General features: G+C 39.9%; 1 protein-coding gene across 5 annotated transcripts in view; it reads left to right on the top strand.

The window, feature by feature from the left end:
• sox13 (SRY-box transcription factor 13) overlaps positions 1 to 26,554 on the top strand; it is a 99,308-nt gene that overhangs the window by 62,069 nt on the left and 10,685 nt on the right. For 4 of the 5 annotated variants that reach the window (XM_074671184.1, XM_074671178.1, XM_074671192.1 and 1 more), the window contains 10 exons: positions 2,203 to 2,419; positions 2,527 to 2,629; positions 5,673 to 5,759; positions 8,608 to 8,780; positions 11,425 to 11,493; positions 11,650 to 11,764; positions 17,519 to 17,595; positions 18,192 to 18,357; positions 21,422 to 21,537; positions 24,784 to 24,889. In XM_074671184.1, coding sequence (XP_074527285.1) covers positions 2,204 to 2,419; positions 2,527 to 2,629; positions 5,673 to 5,759; positions 8,608 to 8,780; positions 11,425 to 11,493; positions 11,650 to 11,764; positions 17,519 to 17,595; positions 18,192 to 18,357; positions 21,422 to 21,537; positions 24,784 to 24,889 — 1,228 coding nt within the window. In that variant the 5' untranslated portion in view covers position 2,203. The remainder of the gene's footprint in view (positions 1 to 2,202; positions 2,420 to 2,526; positions 2,630 to 5,672; positions 5,760 to 8,607; positions 8,781 to 11,424; positions 11,494 to 11,649; positions 11,765 to 17,518; positions 17,596 to 18,191; positions 18,358 to 21,421; positions 21,538 to 24,783; positions 24,890 to 26,554) is intronic. The other variant, XM_074671170.1, reaches the window with a different exon arrangement.

Raw genomic sequence — 26,554 nt, 5'->3', positions numbered from 1 at the left:
CACATAGTTGTAAACAGAGTGAACAATCAGCTTCCTCTTAGGAGAAGAATGTATTGAATCCGCTGGGTAGGTCTCAGGGAAACACACAATATGTTTTGTTGAGAAACAAAGAATGTAAACATTGTGGTTTACTTGCAAGAAATCTGTACACCTTCAGTTCTAAGAAGGATTTTACTGCAGAACAAAAGGCTGATTGTGCCCAGACGTCAAACACAAATACAATCAATCAGACTGTGACTTACTGGTGGTTCAGTCCAAATTTCTCTGCCACATTTATCGCCACTTTTGTTTTGAAGTTAGGTATACACTTCTTGATTCACTGATAAATTATTTCCTGTGTGGAAGATTAAAAGTCGGAGGCGGATTCAGCGTGTTTCAGCTTTTGAGGAGATCAGGCGGCCTCTGCTGCAGTAGCCTCACATTGTGACCGAGGCACTTAGCTGTGTTTTATTGGCGCGGCAGCACAAACACACACCGACACACACATGCATATACATCACAGAGGTTTGGAGCCTTGGACCCTGGCAGACAGGTGGCTTTGTTCAGAATCACAGAGCAGGCTGGGAGAGCCGGGTGAAGTGGAGGGGGGGCTCTAATCATTATCATGCTTTCCGCAGAACGGTGGCGCTCTGCATTTTTTACCGTGTTCCCGAGTTGGTCGGCACATTCCGCTGGCATTGTTATCCGGCCTGTTTCCTGCGGCCGGCTGCTTTTGTCAGCCTCTCCCCCATTGTCCCAGCTTCCTTTGTTCCCCGGCTCCAACAATGGCTTTTTTTCTGCCTCTTAATATATATGTGCACTTTTTGCCCTTGTGTGTTCTGTTTGTTTTGTTCTGCTGTCTGCGGTGTTTTTCTTTCCTCCTCCTGCAGGGTTGGGAAATAACACACACGCACACACACATAAAAACATACACACACACACACAGGCTTGAGTTGATATGTTCAAGTTCACCATGGTTCAGACCGTTCTCACTCAACCTGTCCTCTCCTCCTTTCTTCCTCATAGAGACTTTGTCACAAACAAACACGCACACAAACACACTTTTGGCTTTTCTTCGAGCAATGCTAACACAACCACAAATACCTTCAAGTAAGTGAAGCCATAAGAACCTGAACAGTCATGGACAGGCTCACGTAATCAGCTGGTATTGGCTTCTTATAGAAGTACATGAATCTGCGTACTGGTGATGATCAGTTTTTTTTTTTTTTTTTTTTTTTTAAGAGAAAGTTTGATGAAAAACAGAAAATAGAAAGAAAGATCAGGGTGATAAGAAAGAGACACAATCACCTAGTACATCACAGCATGATATTTAAGGCCCTGTTATGTCTCACCTTCAGTATGGATGTCACAGAGGCGTGATGGTGGGACCAATTCGTCCTTCTGTGCTGGCATCAGAGGTAGTAACAGAGGTGTTACAGAGGAGAGACAGGATCACTGTGAACAAGTGGTGCAGGCAGGGGGGAATAGCACTGTGTGAGTGAGTGTGTGTGTGTGTGTGTGTGTGTCTAAGTGTGTCTACACATTGTGCCTCTTTGCAACTGCATACAGCACATCCAAGAAGTATTCACAGCCCTTCACTTTTTTTGACATTTTGTTATGTTACAGCCTCATTCCACAGTGACACCATTTTTTTTTTTCAAAATATCAACTCAAGACTTTTTTTTTTTGCAAATTTACGAAAAACAAAAAACTCTGGCATAAACTCTATCAGCAGGGTTATTTCCTAAACTGCAGCGGGTAATATGGCAGAAGGTCGACTTTAACTTGGGCAAATATTTGAAGTCCTGAGAAAAAAATGTTTTCGAGGTTATCACTTATCTTTTTTCTTAATATAATATCTTGAATAAAGAGAGTTTTATTCATAGCACTTTGCTGAATGAGGAAACATAAAATACTTGACATTCCCATCAACCTCAGGTATACTCTGCACTAAGCTGCTTTTGCGTATCGAATGTGGTGTCCTTGAAAAATAATATTCCTTCTAAATATCGTTAGGTTTGTGTTGTTAGTATCAGTATGTTATATTTCCGTGACACAGGGTTGATGTTTGTATCAGGCTCTTAAAAGTTCTTAATTTTGTCCTTGAGGGTGATCTTTCTTTTCCTTCATGATACCATCTACCAAATCAAAAGTAGCATGGCATGCGGCCAAACCTCGACACACCCGTATGACACCTTCTTTTGTGTGTTTGTCTTCCAACAGAATGGTTGAGCCCAGCCCTCCAGCGCTGCAGCTCCTCTCTGGCGGGGATGTCAGCATGGCGGGTGTAGGTGTCAAAGTAGAGCAGGAGGAGACTGGTGGAATGGGTGGAGTCATCACCGCTGTGGAACCTCTTAAAACATCTCCCTCACGTGATTGGTCGGCGAATCACCCACTGGAGGCTCGCCAGCTGACCCCACCACTCTCCTGCTCCCCTTCGGTAAGGATGGTGATGAATGTGTTAAAACATGAGAAGTGTCACATTTTTTCTGTCCTGTGCTGATGCTCTGTCAGTAAACTGTTGGTGATCTCTGTGCGTCCTCACAGGAGGGATCTCCAGGGAAGGAGCTGCCTCACAGGCAGAGCCCTCTGGGGCTGAAGGAGGCCAGGATCCAGGACAGAGCAGAGGGACAATCCAGCTTCAAGGAAGGTCTGTCCACAGACTAAACAGGGTGTCTTCAACATTTTCACACATTACCCTGTACGATACTATAATCTTGTAGTTTGTTCTGAATATTTGATAAAATCTTCAATTAAAAAGTTTTCAAGTTTAGCTAAAGGAGAAGTTCGGTTTATACAGCTTTTACATTGTTTATAGAATGAAGTAGAACAAAATACTCACCCAGAAGGCTTTCCTAATCCATGCAGTGTTTCGGGAGATATTTAGATCCCAAATCGTGCAGTGGACGTCCGTATAATGGGATCCATCGGGGCATAGACAGCGCCGCTCCTAAAACTGCATTAATCGTCCAAAAACTCATGTTTTTCACCAATATTCCATCATGGTCCACTCCAAGTTAGTGCTCTGCTGCAGTCTGTGTCACTCCAGACAGCGCTATGTGGTTGAACTGACCTCTGAACTGACGAAGACTTTGTTTACGTTTGACCCTCCGCGCATTGGCAGTACTCTCTGGAGAGCTGACTCAACTTCCTCCTTTCTTTGAGGGGCAAATGTAAACAAAGTCTTTGTCAGTTCAGAGGTCAGTACAGCCACACAGCGCTGTCTGGAGTGACACGGACTGCAGCAGAGGACTAACCCGGAGCGGACCATGATGGAACATTGGGGAAAAACACAAGTTTTTGGACGATTAATGCAGTTTTAGGAGCGGCGCTGTCTATGCCCTGATGGATCCCATTATACGGGCGTCCGCTGCTCGATTTTGGATCTAAATATCTCTCGAAGCACTGCTTGGATCAGGAAAGCCTTCTGGGTGAGTATTTTGTTCTACTTCATTCTATAAACAATGTGAAAGCTGTATAAACCAAGCTTATCCTTTAAATCCTTTTTTTAATCTTAAAATTAATGATTGAACCATTACCGGCTATGAAACTACATTTAAATTGATTTTTTGTTGTGTGTGTGTGTGTGTGTGTGTGTGTGTGTGTAATATATTTTTAATGTTTGAAAAAATGGTTTTTTTTTTTCATTTTTAATGTTTTTTATTTTTATTACTCCATGTACACCTCATCAAATGTATGATACCTGAACATACCAGAAAAAAATATCTGATGTTTGGATGTGTGCTTTTCCTAAGCAGAGTCTTGCTTATTTTATTCTATTTTTTCTTACTTTTTAAAATTTATTTGTTTATTTGTTCGTTTCTTTCTTTCTTTCTTTCTTTCTTTCTTTCTTTCTTTCTTTCTTTCTTTCTTTCTTTCTTTCTTTCTTTCTTTATTTCTTTATTTATTCATTTATCTATTTATTTATAATTTTTATTTTTCCAGGTGTTCTCCAAAGTAATACAAATAAACAAAAACAAACAAACAAAAAACATCTGGGTAGTTGCATATACAGTAACAGCACAATCCATAGTTGCAAACAAATTATGGATGTGGGTCTATGGACCTCCTTGGGACAGCCAGGTGAACAGGGGAGCATAAAAGTCCACCTTAAATTAAAGCTTTGACTAAAACCACAGTCTGATGGGTGTCAGAATCAAAGGTAAAGTTAGTTATCAGTTATCTAGTGATCTTTTGAGTTGGTTTACTGTAATCTGTTAAACTTCCCACAGTAACATCAGCCCACCACAAGCAACCAATTGGCAACATTTGGCAACAGTGGCAAAATAAAAAGTCCTCCCCAACTCTCAGACACAGAGGGTAACAGCTATCTGCTTCACTTGGCTGGGCAGAGAAAGTGAGAAGAAGTGAGACGCACAAAGAGCAGTTATCAGCTGGTTTCACAGCAGTCTCTAAGGTAAAACAGACTTATTGGTCTCCTAAGGCTGTAATGTCAGAGTACCTGGCCAATCCCAGCACAGTATGGGAAGTCGTTATTGAATTTAGACTCCTGACAGGGTGAGCAAGACCCTAAAGGTGGCTTGAGATACTTTAGTGATCGTAAACTCAGAGACGCTCTCACCGGCTGAGCCGTTGTGTCTGGATTGCAGGACAGGATGATGCTCCGCTGCTCCCTATCAGAGATGATTAGATCTGCTCTCTGATTGTTAGTTAATTATGTTTCTACCAACTGGAATCCAGTATTTGACACACCTGGTCACAATGGGAATCAAAGTAGCACCTGTCAGGAAATCAGAAAATTTCTAAATAAAATTTGGATTGGAGTCCAAACTAAATTACAATAAATCACTTTGTGTCAATTTACTTTGCAGTTACAGCAAGACAGATAGAGGGAAACTGGGGTTGTTTTGTTAAACAGTTTCAATTCTTTGACGTATCCCAGGGTTCAAAGCAATGAGGACTAAACCACCAGTGAACATCAAAAATAAAAATATGTTTTTATGAACCCACAAAAAGTGTTCCTTAATATTTAGAATAGAAATATAAACAGAATCAAAATGTTTTATAAAAAGATGACAGTCTGTGGTGTCAGCCTCACCTGTCTTTCTCTGCACCTGTTTTATTTTCTTCTCCAGGAGCCTCTCTTTTACAGTCGTATACAAACGTTCAAACAATCTTCACACTGACCACACTTAGATGACTCCATATCTTATGTGTTTAAGTGCACTACATGCTGCTGCTATTCAGCGTTAAACAATACCGACTGCTGGAATCAATACGTGAAAGTGACAGTGTGTCTACTGAAGCGAGGGTGTTGTTTGGGTTCCTGAATGGGTTCTGAGGGACCTGGGTGCTTTTTTTTTCTGTTTAGTTTTGTTCAGTCTTTCAGGTACAGAGTAAACGGCTGCTCCCTGACTCCCCCTGAGACTCCCCCTGCCCTTAAGTCTTTCACCAGCCGACACTCCTCGCCTTAAATTTTTCTCAAGTTCTCTCCACTTGCTGACCTTGAATTGTTCTCTGTCCAAATATTGATCCACTCAAACACTCAAAACTTCTCCCAGACGCACAAACAACCTCTGCCCTTCTTCAATCAATTCCATTAGGAAGGCAGAGGAGAGGCTGAGAGAGTAGTTTGGTGTCAGATGGATTTTATTTGACAGAAAATATTTTTTTATGCTATCTAGTGCAGCTCAGTGCGGTTCTGCTGAGCACCTGTTGTGTTCTGTTAACAGTAATGCCCACCATTGAGAAGCTGCTGAATGCTGACTGGAAGGAGAAACTTCTGGATAAAAGCACAGGGGGGTCAGGACAACTGAAAGGTCAGCTCGCAGACACTACCAACATCTTTGCACAAGTTTTTTAAAAAACTTTTAAACCCTTTACTGCTGTGGTATTACCATTACACCGTGCAAATATTTACCTGGAATGTTCTGGAACACTTTGAAGTTATCCAGCTTGTGTTGGATAACTTTTCTGTCCAAGTCTTTTGTTAATTCTTGTGTTTTCTCCATAACTCGAAGCAGTTTCACAGACAAGCCTAGCTTAATCCATCTTCACATTGAATATAATTAAGTAGCCAATGGTTATTGGCTGAAATTTGGAGGCACAGCCTCATTGATCATAGTTGCAAATTACACACAAAAAACAGCTGAGTTATGAAGTGTTTAACCTATAATGTGTTAATTATATTAGAGTTGGGTTATTTTTGTGCAACTCAAATCCTAAGTTAAAAATCTATCAACCCAACATACATCAGTTGACCCAGTACCTTGGTTGTCATTACAGCATTACAGATGTGCTCCACCAATCAGACACTGCACCAGGCTCCATGTGCTGAGCAGTCATGAATATCAGCACCTTTCCAGTTAAATATTACATATTGAATTAATCTTTTAACAAACTTCTCATAACTGCCTCTACATTAAAATAACTGCTTCTTTACGTTTCAAGACATCAGTTTTAGCAAAGTAATTTTTGCTGTGACAGTGTTTTGTAACCGTGAGTGAGGAGGGAACGCAGTGGATATGAGACCCTGCTGTGAAGCTCAGGTTGTATCCTCCATTAATGGCGTGGATCAACTGTCTGAACAGCTTGCCATGGATCAGATGTTAGTGATCTGCAACACAGACTGGCTGTCTGTGCTTTACAGTACAGACCTGTTGTCCATGTTCCACAGCATGGACTGGCTGTCAGTGCTCCACGATAGGGCTGAACAATTAATCAAATTAAAACCAACATCCCAATATCATATGACGCAATTTTAAAATGAAAGATGGCAATTAAAGAAAAAAAAGTTTCATGTGCACAGACCTGGATGAAATACATTCATTTGTATTGGTTCTTCCTCAAAACATGCAAAAGTCAATCAGCTGTGTTTTTTCTGGCAAAAGCCTGTGAGCTACAGAGATTTGCAAAAGAATGACAGTGGCTGGTAGAGCCATACCCAACAGTAGATGATTAGGGCCACTGAAAAAAAAAAAAAAAAAGGAAAGAAAACTCCATTTTTTTTCCCACTATTTTTTTCAGAGAAAAATGTAGGAATTCTAAGACTAAAGTCAGAATTTAGTGAAAGAAGATTAGGGCCACTGAAAAAAGGGTCACTTTTTTCTCTATATTACTATTTTCTTTTATGAAAAAAAAAGTTTGAAATCCAAGACTGAAGTCAGAATTCTGAGATTAAAGTCAGAACTCTGAAATTCAGACATATTTTTTTTTCTAGTGGCCCTAACCTTATTTCATAATACCCCTTGTTCACTTTGTTCTGTATAGTTTGTTACTCTTACTGAAAACTGGAGGTCAGAAAAATTTAGCGGTGTTCCTTTTTCTTTTTCAATTAAAAATTGCAGGGAAAAAAATGTTCATATGTCGACAGTATCCTTTGTCATTTTGGTCGTAGTATAGAATGACTTAGTGCTTCTGTAAAGTGAACAATGCAGAAGATAATTGGCCTTCCCAAACAAAACCGCATGCTAAATCACAATCGCAAAATTGGTCCAAAAAAATCAAACTTAGATTATTTTCCAAAATCATTCAGCCCTACTCCACGGCTTTATGAAGTATGTCGCAAATGAAGCTGAGTTAAACCACCCTATTTTATGTGTGTGTGTTGGTTCAAATATATGTGGTTGAAACAACCTAGAATTGAATTTAACTTGACCCAGAATTTGGGTAGAAAATTTAACTCTTCTGTTTGGTTACAATAGACCAACCCATCCTGCTGGGTCAGACTAACTACTGCTGGCCTGGTGCTATAATGACCCAGCGGTTGGTTGTAAAAGAGGCCAAAGTGGGTTCTTTTTAACCCAGCTGTTTTTAGTGTGTCGTGCTTTCCTTGAAATAAATGTTTCCCTAAAGTGAAAAGACGACAGCAATCAGATACTTGTGTAAGGTAAAAGTTTGCATAGTGCAACTAGAGACAGTAAATGTCAGTAAGCTTCTTCAACTGTGCAAAAGCAGCAGCACACCTCAAGTGGTGCACAAAGTTGTTTGCATCACCTGTTGTACGTTGTGTACACCACTTCTTTCTGTTTAATGTCCCTGAAGCTGAATCCAGTGTGTTCCTGTATAGAAGTTGTTGCATTCTTTCACTGTAACTCATCAGCCCCTCAGCATCCATGTTGGTCTCCCTCTCACTGCTCCTGCACACACACATACACACACACACACACGCACACACACACAAGGCAGTCGATGGGTGCAACCAAACAGATTTCTAATAATCAAAAGAGATGCTGTAACGTTTACAGTTGTATACACACACATCACATCACATCCTTTTGTTGGTTACGTAATTCCACATTCTTCCATTACAGCACAGGAAGCAAACACTGCTAAGTTATACATCCAGCAGTTATAGATGTGAAACAAATACATTTCTAGTGAGTGCTGTTTGAGCCCAACAGTTGTTCCTTTTCACCCTGTTTTGGTCACTACTATATGATTAAATAACAATTTAATTTTGAATGTTCAAACCTTTTCTTTGTCTTTCTGCTCTGTGTTGTTAAACACTGACGTTTGTGCATAGATTTTGAGCCATGAAACTGTAGCCAAAACACAGAAACAGTGCTGAGAGCGTGATACATAATCTTAATGTGAGACCTTTTACAATGTACAAATTGAACCCTTGAGCTGTTTCATTGGGTGACCTTTAACCTCTGCCTCCCCTAGGAACCCCGGAGTCTCTGGCGGAGAAGGAGCTCCAGTTGTTGATGATGATCAACCAGCTGAGCGGTCTGAGGGAGCAGCTCCTGGGAGCCCACTCCGAGCAGAGAAACATGGCCGCCCTGCTGCTGGAGAAACAGCAGCAGCAGATGGAGCTGGCTCGCCAACAGCAGGAGCAGGTAGTGAACACAGGTGTCTGATGACTAAACTTCAGATTCCTTACTTCTATTATTCTTTTATATCTCAGAAACAAGTCTGTGTTAGCAGTGCTACCTACTATGTTGGAGAATAAAAAGTCAAGGGCGTCTGACTAAACCAGAGCTGAGGGGAATTTTATACATAGCTACTCAAAGACTCAGCAGAAGAATTAAATCAAGTTGAACGTGATTTATGTTTAAGATTATTTAAATGACACAATGAGAAAACTAAGAGGAAGCCAGAAGGAAATAAATACACAAGTCCAGTACAGACAAAAATGCTTGATAAAGTTTGTCCACAGTATTTGCTTCAGAAGTATTCAACTGTAAAAACAATTTCATCGTATTTTTTTTTGTTTTTGGTCACTCAAATACTTTCTTTTCTTTCTGTTTTAGTCACTAAATTTAAAAGTCATAAACTTTCCCTCCCACTTAATTAATTTACATTAAACTGGTGTGAGCTTGCAGGCAAATTTTTCTGCAGCTCAGAGGCTTGTGTTTGCAAAATGTTAGTGGCACAATCCCTCAGAGCTGGTCTTTATTTGTTTGCCTCTGTGACACAATTTTTCTCAGTTTCTCACGCTGGCTCAGATCCAACTCAGTATTTCAGAAGCTTTACTCAATAGATTATAATACAAATACTGCAAATGCTGTTGATTTGTTCATTTCTGTCAGTAATGTTGATGTAGTGCTGGTAAAAAAAATAATAAATAAAAAATAAACATCTGAACATTTTTGAAGCCAAGTTTTAGAAAAACACATTTTTTCCTTTTTTTCCAAAATTAAGCAGTTCAAGTTCAATGAAAAGCTCAAAATGTTACCAAAGTAAGTGGTGAACTGAACATTTTATATTTATACTGAATGACCCTTTAAAGGTCCCATATTCTGCTCCTTTTCTGCGGTTTAATATGGATCACTGATGTCTTCATGAAATGGTAGTAACATGTTTTAGTCCAAAAAGCCAATAAATCAAGCACAGCAGCATTGTTTCCAGGCTCTCATAGCCCCTCTGTTCAGAACGCTCTGATTTAGTGGGCGTGACCTTCATATGTAAATGAGCCACCACTGATACCGCCCCGCTCTTCCGCGTCACTGAGAGCGACGCCACGAGCTCCGAGTGCACAATGTTTAGAAAACAGTGAAGCTTGTTTACCGTAACATTACGGGCTAAAACTACAGGCTAACGGCTGCTAAAGTTAGCATCCTGAAGCTAACACAGAGACAGGGGGGACAATGAGGAAAAGCTCTTACATCTGCTCCACAGCACACAGCTTTTAAAATACTCACATTTCCAGGGTCCCAGGTTTGTTAGTGGATGGTTGGTAATGCGCCTGGATTCAGGACCAGTCTATTCACTAGCCCTCTGTTGTACTGTCCAAAGTTAGAAAAGCAGTCGGCCGTGAAGTGACTAGCACACACATGCACAGTTTTACTGAGTGTAGCTGGCACATTTCCTTGATAAATGAACTCTAGCTACTTGGTCTTGTTTTCTTCCGAGATGGGAAGCTTGTGCATCGAACTAAGTTGTTGTTGTTTGATACAGCTAAAAACAGCCACACTCCTCTCCCCGTTGCTGAAAAGATTTCTCTCCAGATGCTGGGAGAGGAGTGGGCGGGGAGGGTGATCGGGGGTATCTGCTCCAGTGGACCAATCAGGTCAGACTGGTCAAAAAAGGCTGACATCGGCAAACCCCGGAAATTCCAAACGGCTCGTTTTAGGTCAGGATTTTACATTCACAAGCACTACTAAGTACAGGTTTGTCATTAAATATCACATTTTGTGGGCTGAGAGGAAAGCCAAAGACCCACAAATTTTAACTAAAAGACTCAATAAAGTGATTTTTGCATAATATGGGACCTTTAACAAATTAAAGCTGTTCTGCAGCAATGGAGGTTGATCAGGCCTTGCAAGTTGGAGCTACCAATTCCTTCAGGTGTGTCAAGTTTCCTTGTTTCCTTTCAACCATCTCTGTGTGTATAAAAGTAGATCTGAACACACCGTGGTACCAGACCCTCATGATGAGCGTTACTGAACAGTAGTGTTCTGCAGAAAATCGTATAATACTAAAAATGGGCAGGAAAAGGTAATTTATGCAGAAAGAGAGACAGAGCATCAGAAAATTTACAGAAACCGATCGTTACTACAGAGAAATGAAGTCAAAGAAAGTCTGGGCTGTGAGATCACATGGTGCCTTTAAAAAACAATAAAAGAGTTTTCAAACCAATACAAAAACTGACAGGCAGCCAGTGTAAGGGTTTCCAAAAAGGTGTGACGTGCTTTCCTTCTGGTCTTTGTAAGGACTCATACTGCAGCTTAATTCAATAATAGGTGTAGTAAAGAAAGCCTCAATTATAGCAGTTATAAATAACATTAGCATTGTAATAGTGATGGTAATGGTGAGGCTGGAAGTGAACATGTTGTATATAAATGACCTGAAGGCAGATTTATTAGAATGAATAGATAAAAAAAATCAAGGTTTGTGTGTGTGTGTCTGTGATTTCTTGGTTATAAAACAGGTGTTTTCACTCAACAAGATTTATGATGTAACCTTATAATGTAATAATGTTTTTGTTGTGGCACATTTGTAATTGGCCGAAAGTGAAAGTGGTCCCGCTGTGTGTCTCAGATTGCCAAGCAACAGCAGCAGCTGATCCAGCAGCAGCACAAGATCAACCTGCTTCAGCAGCAGATCCAGGTCAGCCCCTTTCAAGACCACACACACACGTCTTCACACACTGCCGCCATAACACAAACACGCCGAAAGTGATTATTCCTGAGGAGCTCTGGAAACATATTCATGATTTAGACAGAGATCTTTTAAGTGAGGTGTATTTTTCCTGCCTTGTCCCAGCAGGTAAACATGCCCTACGTGATGATCCCGGCTTTTCACCCCAACACACAGCCGCTGCCCGTCACCTCTGAGCCCCAGATGACGCTGCCGCTGCAGCCCATCCCCTGTAAACCAGGTGAGTCTGAGAGGCTTTGGAAGAGCAGGCACTACACACTGGCGCTCTGGGTATTATGAAACACAGTTTAACCATGGGTGCTGAAGAACTGGTAAAAGGACAACACCTGTATGGCACCATTTTTCAACCAGTATAAATACATTACTTATTCAAATTTGCTAGAGTGTGTTTTCATTAACTAATTTGTGTGAATATTAGGAGTTGGGGCAATTCTAATAACACCTGTTATCGCTAATTTTCCTAATCCTATATAACCATTGCAAAAGAAAAAGACAGAGGGAGTTAAAAAAAAAAAAAAACATCCAAAAAAAAAAAAAAGGACACACTTCCAACCCAACAAATGAGCAGATTGTTTGAGTGGATATGGGATTAATTCAGCTACCAGAGCAAGAAGTTACTTTACTAATTGAACTCCAATTGATCTATGGCTAAGCCACGCCCCGTCCCACTCACTCAGACCAAGCAGCAACCTCTGGTCTAAGAATATGAGACTATGTGGAAGATCTAAAATCACCCTGTCCCGGGGGTTGAATTTTTGTCTAACTTGGCAGTTCAGAGGGTATTGAGCTTGTGAGCTCGCCTAATCAGAGGTACATTTTAGGTCATGTGACCAACAGGCGCCCTATAGCTGTACTCAAAGCCCTTGCCACTTCCAATATGGCTGCGATAGCCAATTTGCTTCAAAAATCTGTTTCAGAAACAGACAGGTGACGCTGGGGGGACTACGTTCATTAATTATACAGTCTATGGCTCAGACAATGGATATTCAGTGACAGACGCTATGGCAGGCAACATGGTAGGAGACATTTCACAGGATGCTACTGAATGAGGATGAAGTCACCAAAAGGGTCTAAACTACAGACTGGACTGTACTGTATTTTCCACACTACAAGGCGCTTCGGAGTATAGGGCGCACCTTCAATGACTGGCCTATTTGAAAACTGTTTTCATATATAGGGCGCACCGCATTATAAGGCGCATATAATAAAAGCTATAGTAGTGGCTGGTGTTGCGTTATGCATCCACTAGATGGAGCTGCGCTAAAGGGAATGTCAACAAAACTGTCAATAAGTCAGTCAAACTTAGGCTACATCCACACGGAGCCGCACATTTTCCTATCCAACTGTTTTCTTTGCTGTTTTTCCAAAAAAGTGCGCTGTAAAGACGAAGTTGTTTCTGCCGTCCACAAAAGCCGTTTCCAGAGATCAGTTCAAATTCCAGACCTTTGGGGGGCGCTGTATTGCTCTAACAATAAACAAGAGAAGAAGCCTGGGCCAGCCTGTGAGCGAATGTTAGCACTTAGCAGAATTCCTCTGTACAGGTTCTTACTATGGTAGGGGTATACAGGCGCATCGGGTTATAAGGCGCACTGTCGGCTTTTGAGAAAACTGAAGGCTTTTAGGTGCGCCTTGTAGTGTAGAAAATACGGTCAATCATTTTTATTGTTGAGAAGGTCGACAAAAAGATTCAGTTACAAAACAAAATTTACAGCTCTCAGTGTAAATGTGAAAAAACAGCATCTCATTACCATCAGCATCTCAGACAACAAGACATAAGCTCAGCATTGGTCTTCAGTACAACGTTTGCTTATCTTTGTTATCTTGGCTATTACAGACAAGCTAAGCCCTAGAAGCTAACGTTAGCTTAACTAGAGCCCAACAGCCAACAATAATGACCAATTAGTATAGAACAAAAACTAAAACATAACAGGCCAATGAAGTCCCAACAAGCAAAGTGATGAATTATGAGCAGGGCAGCCAGGAGCTAGCATTGGGGCTAACTCAAGCTAACATTAGGGAAAATCCCAAACTGTCCGTATGACTGCAGTGGTGGTTCTAGTGTTAAATGTGGGGCACAGCGTGTGCTCTGAGGGTAGGGAGAAGCAGCGCCACTGTGTAGATTATAACAAACAAACTACAGGTGTGAAAGTATACCAGCTTAGACCGATCAATGACATCATTTAAGTAAGTGGTCCCTCACTTGGGTTTGATGTTTTTGACATGGACCAACAAATGGGCAGAGAAACACTTACTGTTCAGCCCCTCTTCTCTTCCCTCTTCAGTGTGAAGGTATTTTTTCAGCAGCTGAACTTAAGCTTGTCTCCTGTCTTTAGCAATTATCGTGATCTTTTGTTAATCCCTCCAAGGTTTCTCTTCTCCAAACCTTTAGTACGGGGAACAGTGGCGTTTTTGTAATTTCTTTTATAACCCGTTCTTACTCTCTCGTTGTTAAGCAAGAATGAATCTCAACTTCTTCAACAATAACTGAGTGCTTCGAAGGCCAGAAACTTTGTGCTGAACGGCTGCGACCACAAAAACAGCTCTGAGAGTTTCCATCGATGCCGGAACATCTCCTGCACTTCAACTCAAGGTCTATTTTATAGAAAACGGAAAGGCATTCGTGAGCTAGAGATTCAGACTTCAGCCAAACAATATGGTTGATAGAGCCTTTCATACACTTATGCTTGTACAGTTAGCAGGCTATAGAGGGCAGCGCTCAGAAAGCTCGGTGTGTGCTTTCACGAGTCTTAAAAGCTGAGCTTGTATGTGACCTTGTCTCCTCCATCTTTTCAAACCTAAAAGACACAAGGCCAGTCTTTAAAACATTGAGGGTGGAATTTGAGGATAACTATTTATTTGCTCGCACAGGAATTTGAGTGGATGTGCGTGAGTGCCTGAGTGTTCTGGCAGATGAATAAATAAAGTGAAGAAACTGTTGGGTTTTGTGGAAGAGGTCAGATAAAGTCAGCTACTTGAAGGCAGGTTTTATTTGAAGATAAAGACAGAAAAGTGAGCTATGCTGTTTATTTTCATCAACAAAAAAAAGAAAAGCGTTCTCGATTCACAGCTTTTTGAAAAGAATTCAAGTTTGAAAGAAGAAATGACTCTTTATTTCTTGATCCTAAAACGTGTTGTAGGAATTCACTTTGCTCTGTTAAGTCCCACACACTCCCTTTGTGCCACTTCATAAAAGTTTCATGAGTTTTACACCCAACCCTATGCTCCACCCTGTTTGCAGAGGGTGCAGCGTTCATCACGACTCTTCAGTTTTCACCATTTTGTGCTAATGAGGAGAACAACAAAAGGCCTGCCTCGCTGGGTGGGCAAAGCTTGCAGGTCATGGCCTGTTGTGCTTCACTCTGTGAATGAAGTGTCTGACAACATTAGGATGTATCAGAAGTCTCTCTGCAGAGGTTTGACCAGTGATGACGGTTTGTTTTTGCTTTGAATCCTCTGTATTTGTACTGATGCTGCAACTGATACTTGGATAATCAAATAAACTTCTGATTACGGTGCTTTTTCGATAACTGTGAAAAAAAGTGCAGGTCGTCTTTTGGGTGGCTCTAAGGTTGAGGTTGCAATCTATTAAAACAGCTGCTGGCTTAGGTGGACATAACCTGTTTCCTGTCAGGTAGTCCCTCAGCGTTTTTTCTGGACTGAAGGGGAAAATAAAATCAGTACGACTATGTGCAAAGGCAAAGTAAACAATATTCTTTTTTGTTATAATTCATAATTAGCTCTTACATAAGGGTCAGTAACACAGAGACCATCTACAGACAAGACATGTTCGTCCAATATAAGAGATTAAACTACACTTGCAGTTGGATGCATTCATCACAGTAAGGCATCAGTAATCAAATATACTGCCAATGTTTTTATTAAGACTTTGACACCTGAGCCTAAAAATCTATTTTTTCTCACTGATTTTGACCATAAAATATTATTTTATAATAATAATAATTATTATTATATTATTATTATTATTATTATTATTATTATTATTATTATTATTATTATTATTATTATTATTATTATTATTATTATTATAAATAAATCAAATTTTAGGAAGAACTGAAAGTAGTGGAAAAAGAGATCCAGCTGGTCATGTTGTATAGAGGGATTATCAGTCTACGTCATCATAAAGATGTGCACGCATCTCGACCGCAGAAGCAGCATTTAGCTCCATTCATTCAGACGAGGTAGCATTTTTTAAACACTAAATTCAACCTGTTATCAGCATCAAAATGTACGGTTGTTCTGTGGACAGCTGTCACAAACAATACTACACAATAGAGGCAACTTCTGTCATATTTCGACCATTACAGTGCAACCGGTGTTTCGGAGTTAATAGCAAACCATGCTAGCTGGTGACTTTCAGCTGACAGCAGCCGTGATTAAAGGCTGAGAGTCACCAGTTAACATGGTCACACTTTACACTGATACACCAGCGTATTAACTGCTGATACTGAAAATACAAATTTTACTTTGTTTATTTAATGTAAAAGTTGGTTTGGGGCTGAGGCTCTGACCAAACATGGACTACTATGGACAGTAAATAATGAGTGAAACTATAAATTATGATTAACAGAAAGGGATTTTATGACCAAAGTAAAATTAGGGAATATCATGAAACAGTGTTTACATCCTGGTATGCCACAGTCTGATAAGTGTCCACGGAAAATACAGTCATGAGCATCGAGTGAGAGTTGGGTTTCCTCTCTGGGTACACGCTAGGTTTCTCTGCTAAAAACGTCTGTCCACTTGCTGATCTCTTCTGTCCGCTCACTGCTATTTCACAAGCCTGGGAGCATTTCGCCGTCTGTCAAAGTGACATTAAGTTTAAAAATGTTTTTTTTGCCGGTTAGCTCCTCCACATCGGTTGACAAACAGTTATACTCCGCAGTGCTTCTGCAACCAAGCTGTGCATGCATCCGCCATTGTTGATAAACAAATAATCCCTCTATATTAAAAACAATGCACGGTACATTGTTCTACAAAGGTTAGCACACAATACAAGCCTTGAATCATGCTCACACAGTTCAAAAACGACTTGGTACACTGTCCTAAAAAAGTCACCACACAATAGAGGCGTCAGTCTACACATACAATAACATATACTAAGCAAAAACTAGATAGAGAGAGCTTCATTCATCCCGAAATTCAACCCATCTAACTTTACCTTGTTTGTTTTGTCAATCATGACGTGCAAAAATCTCAGAGGTTTTATATCCCCGTAGTTACTGTAATAACCACACATTGGCTGAAAGAGTAACAGCTCAGCTTTCACAAACTGTTGGAATTTTTCAGATTTTACCGTTAAGAAAAACTGTTACTCAAAGTGGAAATGTGTCAGCACTGACACATCTGGAGTTAAAGGGTTAATCAGTTTTTGTCAGTCTTTATCAATACTGATCTATATGTTTACATATAAAAAGAACAATCAAATAGCTAAGTACGCACACCTGAAATGTGCAAAATAAAGTTGATAATAAATAGACCAGAGTTTATGAAATAAATGTGTGATCTGAAATACTGCACATCAATTTTCACATGTGAGGTTTTCTTATGTATAGTGAGCTGCTGGATCTTCGCAGGTCTCATGTCTCACTCTGTTGGTATGCTATTTCCCTCAACCACCTGTACAGAATTTGAGTTTACAAAGTTTACTTGTTGTCACATCTCACACAATAGCACAATGCAAGTACATATAAATACCTATAAATAACCTTGCTGCTTTGCATCCTGGGAAAGTTGCTCTAAACAAAAAAGAAGTGTTAGTTAGACAGAAGATCTGGTCTCCATTAATTTGAGTGATGTTAATGACTGTGGTGCTCATGGGAAATGTCTTCATACCAGAAAAACACTACTGATTTCAGCCAATGGTCTCACTGCAATCAACACCAACCCAACAGTCCTTACATTTTTTTTTTTGATGATACTGTTATTCATAGTAACATTTATATATCTCTCACAGCCTTGGACTATCCCATGCAACTGCTGCAGAGCCCTCAGCCCACCGCTGTCAAGAGGAGCAGTGGTTCCTTCCGACAGGTACAGTGTAACCAAAGTATGATTGACACCATGTTTTACTTCCTTAGATGCAAGTATTCCATTGCATACACCCATAATGTAGAGATTAACATGTCAGTGTCATTTTCTGTACAGCGTATGTATGAACTATTGACTTTATGCAGCATGTGTGTGTTTAAAAGGACATTACAGAAAGTGACACCCTCCAGTATAAACAGAGAAAGTACTTTTAGAGCTCTGAGGAGGCTGAAAAAACTCTCTGAATCACCACACCCTCTGTTCAAAGGTTTAACCTGTGTGGTATCGCTCTAAGTGCTGTAAGTGTGTTCTTGTTCTCTGCGGATGTAGCGTGAACTGTATTTGCACGGCTGGTTCTCAAGCAGAGATCTAGCAACACGGCTTAGATAAACAAAAGGGATGAGAGGATGAGGGGAACACAAAGACAAAAGGCCTGAGACGCTTCAAAGGTGTGACGGATGCGCTTCAACATGCCAAATCTGCCGTGCAAAACCGGAATACATGCACACCCTCGCCCTTTGCGGTTACACCTGAATGTGTGTAAGCTGCCCCACCCCTGCTCATCTTCTCTGTGTGTGTGTGTGTGTGTATGTGTTTAGGAAGCCAGTCAGCCCTTGAACCTGACCTCCAAGCCTAAGGGGATGGAGCTGGGGAAAACACCCAGTCCACAGAGCATGGAGCTGGGATCGCTGGCACTGCAGGGAGCCTACAGACCCAGAGACCTCCACAGAGAAGTTTCCCATAGTCCACCACGGTCTGCACTCAGTGAGTTCTGCTGAGAAACTTCTGTGATAGAAAATGATTAGTTGTACCAAAAAGAGTTAAACATCACAGCTTCTTCGAGGGGTTTCAGTTTTCTTACACATTGCTGCATGCTCCCCTTGTTGTAAGTCTGTCTAACTTCTCATTAACATGCCACTTACACACCAAGAACTCCAGCAATGTGGAAAAGTTGCCAACAAAATTACTCTAAACATCCATCCTGCTGTAGTTCTTTTGATGAGGAACCAGGATTTATGAACCATTTCTCAAGGAACTGATGGTTGTTGGTGACAACTTTGGACTTCATTTCCCATGAGCACTATCATCCACTGTTGTAAAGTTGTGTTTCTTGACAAAGTGCATATTTGTAACAGCAAGTGAAACCAAAATACAGTTAAGATGTTTTTTTTTTTTTTTTAATTGAACAAAAGTCTTAAAACTTATTCATTCCCTTTATGTTGCTTCCAAAAGTTGAGCTGATTTACTGGTTTAACATTTCCTGTCACAGTTCTGGTGTCAGGATGTGTGCTCCAGTATCCCATAAATGTCAGACTAACGTAAATATGCACACTGTTAAACTCTTTTGTTCTTTCAGAGCAGTAAAACAGTCACATGCCGACATTAAAGATAAATCCTGTTCATAGACATTTTGTTCTCCCACCAAACAAAGCCCTGGTTGTAAAGTTTATCTGTCACAAATAATACTCAAGAGAAAACATACACCCCTCATTATCCTGTCCCAGAATCAAACATGAGTACAAAAATATACACAAAAATATAAATTATCTAAAGTTAAAACATATCTGGCATGCTGTCTTACATCTCACTGCCAAACTTTAGCATCAGATTTCCAAACAGAACCACTTCAGGGTGAGCTCTCAGCGTGGACTCTGCTTTGATTCTCCAAAATCTGATCTGGACACAGTCACCAAAGTTCATTTAAAATATATAACCAACCTCATTGCTGTTAAACCAATTTACTAAGAAAAAGAGGCTGACATGCAAGATTAATAGTGTAGGAGTGGTTTAGGGAAATGACCACAGGCAATCAGCTCTTACTGACATATTTATTGACCATGAAAGTCACATATGAATTTTCTGTTTGTTTAGTGATTTCTGTAAAAATCAGTCACTAAGTGTTTTCAGACATCCTTGTTCGATCATTACAGACTGATAAAAATCAAACCTCACCCGTCCCCCAGGTGTCTATTGATACCAGATAATCAGTGGTCAGTTTTCTGCAGTGTTATGTGCGGCGTAAACATCAGCAAACTCTGCTTCTGATCAAGGAAAATGTCCTCCACTAGGGGGGGATATGGAGAAAATATGTCCAGATTTTATTTTCATGTCAGGATCAAGCGGCAACCTCCTGTCTAAGAATATTAGACAATGCGGCAGTGCTAAAATCTGCTGTTTCTGGAGTGTTTGCGTGAGGCTGGCTCCGGAAGTACCAGAAGTCACAAACACACTAAGCCAAAAAAGCTGTTTTCAAAGTAGAAATAACCTATTTACAGCCTGGTTCAAAAAACGTCTCCTGTCTGAGTCGCTAATTTTACTATCGGCACACACTGTACGGCAGTGGCGAACCGTGAGTACTACAGCTGGGCCTTCACCTCAGCCCTCACAGCCCAGAAAAGAAATCATCGCGGAAAAAAGTAGTTAACAAAAAAACATTTTCATTGAATAAATAAAATAAAAATAAAAAAGAGGCTTTACATAAAACAATGACTAACATTACAAAACTTACTTAAAAAAAACTAGAATGATGAAGAAAATGTCTTTAGTTTTTATCTTTGTCAATCTATGTCATACATAAACTCGTTACTTTTGCCCATTGAGAGTACTGGCAGGCTGCCAACACTCCTAAATGTGGAGGGAGTCTCCCATTTTTTAACCCCTTCTCTGGCTGTTCTCCTGGCTTGTGATTTCTCCTGATTGTTCCCCAACTTTAAGTTTGCTCCTGTGAGCTCTGATATTTTTTGAAAGTGAATCAAGTCCCGTACTTGGGCGTTATATCGAAAACTCAAAAACCATCCACCCCCTCTCTCTTAGTTGGTTTGATCCAAAGACGCTGCAGGAGACCTCAGAGACAGAGACAGATAACTGTGCTGCACTCGTTGATGAAGAGTTTATCAGAGCCTTAGCTGTTTTCTATCTTTCTTTTTTGGTGTTGACATGTCATGAATTAAACTAACGTAGCTCTGCTCTAATGCAGCATCCTCTTCAATCAGGAGAGTTTAGAGCAGCGGGTTTTTCATGATGTTTTTAAGACATTTAACATTTTTACCCCAAAATATTCTTATCCTGCAGCACTAATAATGAACTTTTCAGCACCATTTCTTAACTTTCATCTGGTCCTGAACTCTGGATGTCCATGAAGACATTTTCACAGCATGATAAATTAATTCATTTAGACACGTCAGCTGTAGGAGTTGTTGAGTTTCTGCAGACTGCACAGAGCTTCAGATTCATTCTAGTATCCTAGTCCCAGTTCAAATGTAGTTTAGTGAGACGTTACTCGATATACTTTGATGACGTTTGTGACCTTGACAGAAAATGTAACTGTTCAAATAATTAAACTGTGATTCATTTCAGTGACATACCTCCTAAATTGTAGGATGAAAGCTGAGGGCTATATGAGAATGGACTGTTCCAGGATAGGTCTGATGTCATATTGAATTCTGTGAACAGATTCAAAACTGAGAGATAAAACTTTGTCCGTTTATTAAATAATCATCAAGTCAAAATGATAAAAAAAAGAGACGAGAAAATGCCATTCAGTTGTAATGTTTGGATAGCCAAATCTCTGTTTGCTCACGTGAAAAGCACATTGCTGTCACAGTTTGAAACAAATCCTAATACAAACTCAAACATATTTTAAAGAAAGATGCAAATTCAGTTTCTTTGATACTGAGAGCTTTTCAGTGTTGGTACATGTGATGTCTCTGGAGAACTAACACCGCCTCACGTTTCGGCTTCCTGCCCCCTCATCCTTACCCACATCATAAACATCTTTGGTCTAATTTTTGCTCTCCATCTCTTCTGTGTTGTGTGTTTGTGTTGTAAGGTTTCCTTGGAGACGGAGATGTGGTCACTCAGGCCATCCACGATGCCCAGCTGCTCCTCAGGGGCCATGGCGCAGGAGGGCGGGAGAGGGAGAGGGACAGAGAAGGAGGTGGAAAGGTAGTGAGCCAACATCGAAACTACACGGTCACATACAGCCATGCCCTGCTTCAGATGTCACTGTAAAGACACAACAGCAGTCTAACAGGGTTTCATCAGAACAAATGTAAAACACTGACTAACTGATTTTGCTTAAAGGTTGGCAGTGACTGTAAAATGAGTTTACCTGGTGTCCTCTCTTCTTTCAAACAGCTGATCCTCAGTATTAGTGGTGTCAAAGTGCTTTTCAACTCTAACCTTCAAGCTCCAACTAATGTGGACATCAATCAAACATTCAGAATCAAACAGTTATCAAAACCATTGTTTACTGCTAAAACAAGCTAATATCAACACTTATAGGAACCATGGCTCTAAAGTTTTAAACCAGGGTTTACTGTTCAACGGTTTTGGCCAGATGTTAATACAGAGGCACTGAACCCTGAACCATTCTCTATGTACAGTATGCCTTTTAACCTGCAATGACTGACACAAGTTAAATATGAATTTATTTTTTAATGGCAACCTCTGGCTGGATGCAGAAATGCAAAAAAAAAACCACACCCACCCAAAACAGCTGATTTTTACAGCATCAATAAACATAAATGCTGAACAAAACTGTTGACAGATCTGAGAATACTGACCTTTTTCAGCCTCTAAATCCTGATAATAAAACATGCAGATGTTTGCTCTGAGCACAACAAATATCTGGTGAAGTGAGTCCTACTGTTTTATCTGCTTTAACTTTAATATTTGGTTTGTCCACCTTTTACAGCAGTAACAGCAGCACATGTCTTCTGTAACTTAAGCTGAAGGATTTTTCTTTAATGTTCAATAGCTCTGTCCACTTATTTTTACAACTCGCCAAAGTCTTCTGAATTGGGTTGAGGTCTGGACTTGAGGGGGCCAGTTCATCGTTTTCAAAGTTCAGTCAAACTTCATAAAAAAAACAAGTGTTCTCATAATTTTGGCCAACACGGTATCTACAGCGTGGTAAAAAAACAAAACAAAACACGTTTTAGGTCCAAAGAGCTTATTTATCTATTGGCACACACTGTACAAGGGCGGATTTTTTTATGACTAGTTATTTTCATATTTATTAAACTTATGAGCCAATGTGTTTTGTTGTCTGCAAAGAGGCCACAGCCTTGTCTCTGCACCTCAATCTTACTCAAAGCTTGGTTGAGTTTAGCTTTTCCAATATTACCCCCTCTAACAATAGGCTTCAAAACTCTGCATTACAAACAAATGGGTGACATCACAGAGACTATGTCCACACATTTTATGTTCTATGCAAATTTTCAGTGTGAAGCTTCCCTAAAACAAGTGGCACAAATACACATTGGGCTTTTATTTTTTTCTAGCAAATTTGTCTTTTTTTTAAATTGCTTTGTTTATTTGTTCCAGTCCCTCCAAAAACACCATTTTTTTCCATAAGAAAAAATAAAGGAAACACTTCACACTTAAAACCCATTCCATGTCAACAAAGCAGCAGGTAGGAGATTTTTTTGTGTCTTAACAAACAAAGAGTACTCAAGTGGAGAATAGAAGCAGATGGTCTGTCCAGGTTAAATACAACTAATACTCTTGAAACATCAGAGAAAAGTACGTAACAAGGGAAATCTTTTTCTTCTTCTTCTTCCCCTTCCTCTTATACTATTATTATTATTATTATTATGATTATTGATAATAATAATAATATTAATAATAATAATAATAATAATAATAATAATAACAATAATAATAATAATAATAATAATAATAATAATAATAATAATAATAATAATAATAATAAATTATATATATATATAATTTTGTATTTTTTTGTTTTTTTTATTTTACTGTTTTGTTCCATTTTTATCTCAATCTCTTTTTAAGGGTAATATCTGGTTCTTTATCTGCATAAGGCTTCACCAGGTATCATAATGTGACTTCAAAGCTTGTTTGCTGTAATAACCTCTGTTCTGTCCAAGAACTTGGTGAGACTAAAAAGAAAGTAAAGTCATGAGTTAAGCAGCTTAACTATGAGCTAAAAATCACCTTAAGATTTGTGGAGCTCAAGAGAACAAATTCTGCCAAGGTTTTGTCCTACAAGTTACTTTGTTCCATTGCTCTGGGACATTGTTGTTCAAAGAGTAGTTCATACACACCTGTGACACATGTTTCAGACTTCAGACGTGTAACTGCTGCAGTGTAAACTACTCAGCAGACAAAACCTGGTTCAGAGCAAACGTTTATAGTCCACCTGCTGTCTCTGATCGACATCCAGGGGGGTTATCAGGGCTGGAGTCAGGTGTAGGGTTGCAGAGAGTCGTGCCTCTGTGGACTGAGCTGACTGAGGAGTACCCCAGCTGTAGTGAAACCACACACAGAAGCACATTGTTACCGCACAGTCAGTGAGGTTTGTGTACAACGAATACTGTAAAGGGAGCGCAGTGAACAGAAGAAAACATAATTTTCATAAACACAGCAACACAACCTCGAGCATTAACTCCTAAAGATGTTTTTCTCCAAAATGCTTTAAAATCATCCAAATGTTGCTCATATCTCCTACAGATGGGCTCTAAATGAGCCTTTTTTTGTCGCTGTTTGTTCTGGTTCTTGTAAAATGTCTCCTCTATCCCAGTCTTAGTTTTCAGTCTTTGAGGGGGCCATAGCTTTAGTCTCAGCCTCGTCCTGAGGCAACAGCTGTTGCAGCCTCACAATACCACAAAGGCCTCAGTGTGGCATTGAGTGAGCCACCTGCCTTCTCTCTTTGTCCACAGTAATACTGTACTCTGGGGCTCTGCTCCTCCTCTGCTGCATTATCCTGCTCCATCTCCTCTACCTCTGCTGCTGGGCTAACACCAGCGCTAATGTCTGACCTGTTTTGGTATCACACTGCACTGCATGGGGGTAAATAAGGTTTTTACAGCACACGTAAGGATGATTGAAAAGCTGATTGTCTTCAAATCCAGAGTTGTTACATTCCTGCCTGTCTTACCTCCGTCAAACAATAAACACCATTCCTCCTCCTTCATAGTGATGTCCTTTCCTTTCTTTGCATTTATAGCTCTGCGTTTGAACAGCAGCTGATACGACAAGTGTGCTCTTTCTTTACCTTAAATAGCTCTCTGTGTAGCATGTGTGCCCTGAACACACCCCTTGAACATCGGGTCATCTTTTATTGCCGTTGAAATTCAAATCGTCCCTTTGTGCTCGAGTGTGAATATTTGTAGGACCCAAGTGCACGTCTGACATGTTCTGTCTTTGTCTTTTTTATGTCTGCAGGACTGTAAAGGTTCCCCTTGCAGCGAAAGAATTTCTCACTGTGAGCGGCGTGAAGACAGCCAAGGTCTGCCGCCCACCGAGGACCACCTCAGCAGCGACTCTGAGGGTAGGTGTCTCCGGAGCTAGCAGTGATCCTGGCGTTTATTTACAACTCACTGAACAGAACTATAATGACTCACTAATTGAAGAAAAAGCAGTGCTGGTATAAATTGAAAGAATTTCTATTTTCTTAGATATAAAAATAAATGTTGCACCTGAAACACTTTCAAAGTTTTTTATTCAAATTCTGAATCTATAAAGCTACAGAATATGAATCATTTATTAATGTGATTCAGACAAAATTGTTCCAAATGGAGCGTTCTATTCACACCCATTGTTGACATTTTCACCAAGACCCCCTGTGGTGAGTTCTGTTAAAGTTCTGTGTAATTCTGTAATAGGTTTGAACAGGGGCGTAGCTACGATCAGGCAAACACAGGCAATTGCCTGGGGCCCCAAGCATCTCTTAAAAACTGATTTATGAAGTTCTCTTCAATTGAAAGCATTTCTTTTCTAAATCTTACTTCACATGCTTCAAAATACATCAAAAGGCTTAATCTTTAATTATGGTTTTGGGTACTCCCCCTCCCTTCTTATTCAACGGGCTATTCCATGTTACAACACATCTGAACATTTGATTCAGGAAGAACGTGGTAAAAAAACACTTTTTTTCCCATTTTTTTTCTTATTTTCAACCAAGTGGAACATAAAAACAATGTTGCTCTGAGATCTGAGATAAACATATAAGAGTTTTAGGATTTTAAGGACTTTATCTAGCCCAGGAAACAGGATCATTTTCTCAAAATCAAACTTTTTGAGTTGGTGGTAAACATTACTGTACAAAATCTCTTTTTTGGATACATAACTCACTGGACAGGGGGTCAAATAAAAATACATTAACTTTGAAATAATAGTACCAAAAATATGGTAACTGTAAATATCACCTCTTTCAGTAGATTTTTTCCAGTTTTATGTTGTGCTTGATATTTACATATTTTCTCTTTACTAAATTATTTTTTTCAATATTTACCTATTGTAATGTTTTTCACTTCATACTTTCTTGTTTGTTACTGTTCCTCTGTAAATTCCCCACTGTGGAACAAATAAGCTGTCAATTGACCATAAAAGATTTCAAATCCAGGACAAAGTGGACTAAATTATGTATTCACTTTTTTCAAAGTCAAACTAAAGCACAGAACTTGAGGAAATGCATTTAGTTGCGTTGAGTTACCATGTACCAGATTAGCACTGTCTCATGCCTTAATTCTCAGAAAGAGACAGTGGACCCAGGGAAGGCCAATCTAGCTCTGAGGAAGATGAGTTAAAAGGACATGGAGGGCCCCATTGACTGGGTTTGCCTTGGGCCCCCAAACCACTAAATACGCCCCTGGGTTTGAACTCTTTCTGTAGGATTACCCACAGGGCTGCTAATATGAACCCACATGTGTTCCTCTGAAAACCCTCAAAGGTTCATTTGGGAACCAGTGGAATCCTCACTTTAACCCCCTTGATGCCTGTTGTCGCAAATTTGCAACATACCCAGCCAGGTCTTGATACAGCTGACATGACCTTTGTCTCTCATCACTACCTGTTGATTCATATTCTACACAAACCATAGATCGTATCAGATCCACTTTGTCATAATATATTGGTCAGGGGATGAACTTCTCATGTAATGAGAACCCACAGACTGTTTGATAATTGGACATAGCCTCCACAATGTCACCCATCT

The sequence above is a fragment of the Halichoeres trimaculatus genome, unplaced genomic scaffold (genome assembly GCF_033239565.1).
Source record: "Halichoeres trimaculatus isolate MK-OKI-2021-1 unplaced genomic scaffold, fHalTri1.1 fHalTri1_scaffold_1, whole genome shotgun sequence".
Classification (NCBI taxonomy): Eukaryota; Metazoa; Chordata; class Actinopteri; order Labriformes; family Labridae; genus Halichoeres; species Halichoeres trimaculatus.
This window is presented reverse-complemented; position numbering and strand designations above follow the sequence as displayed.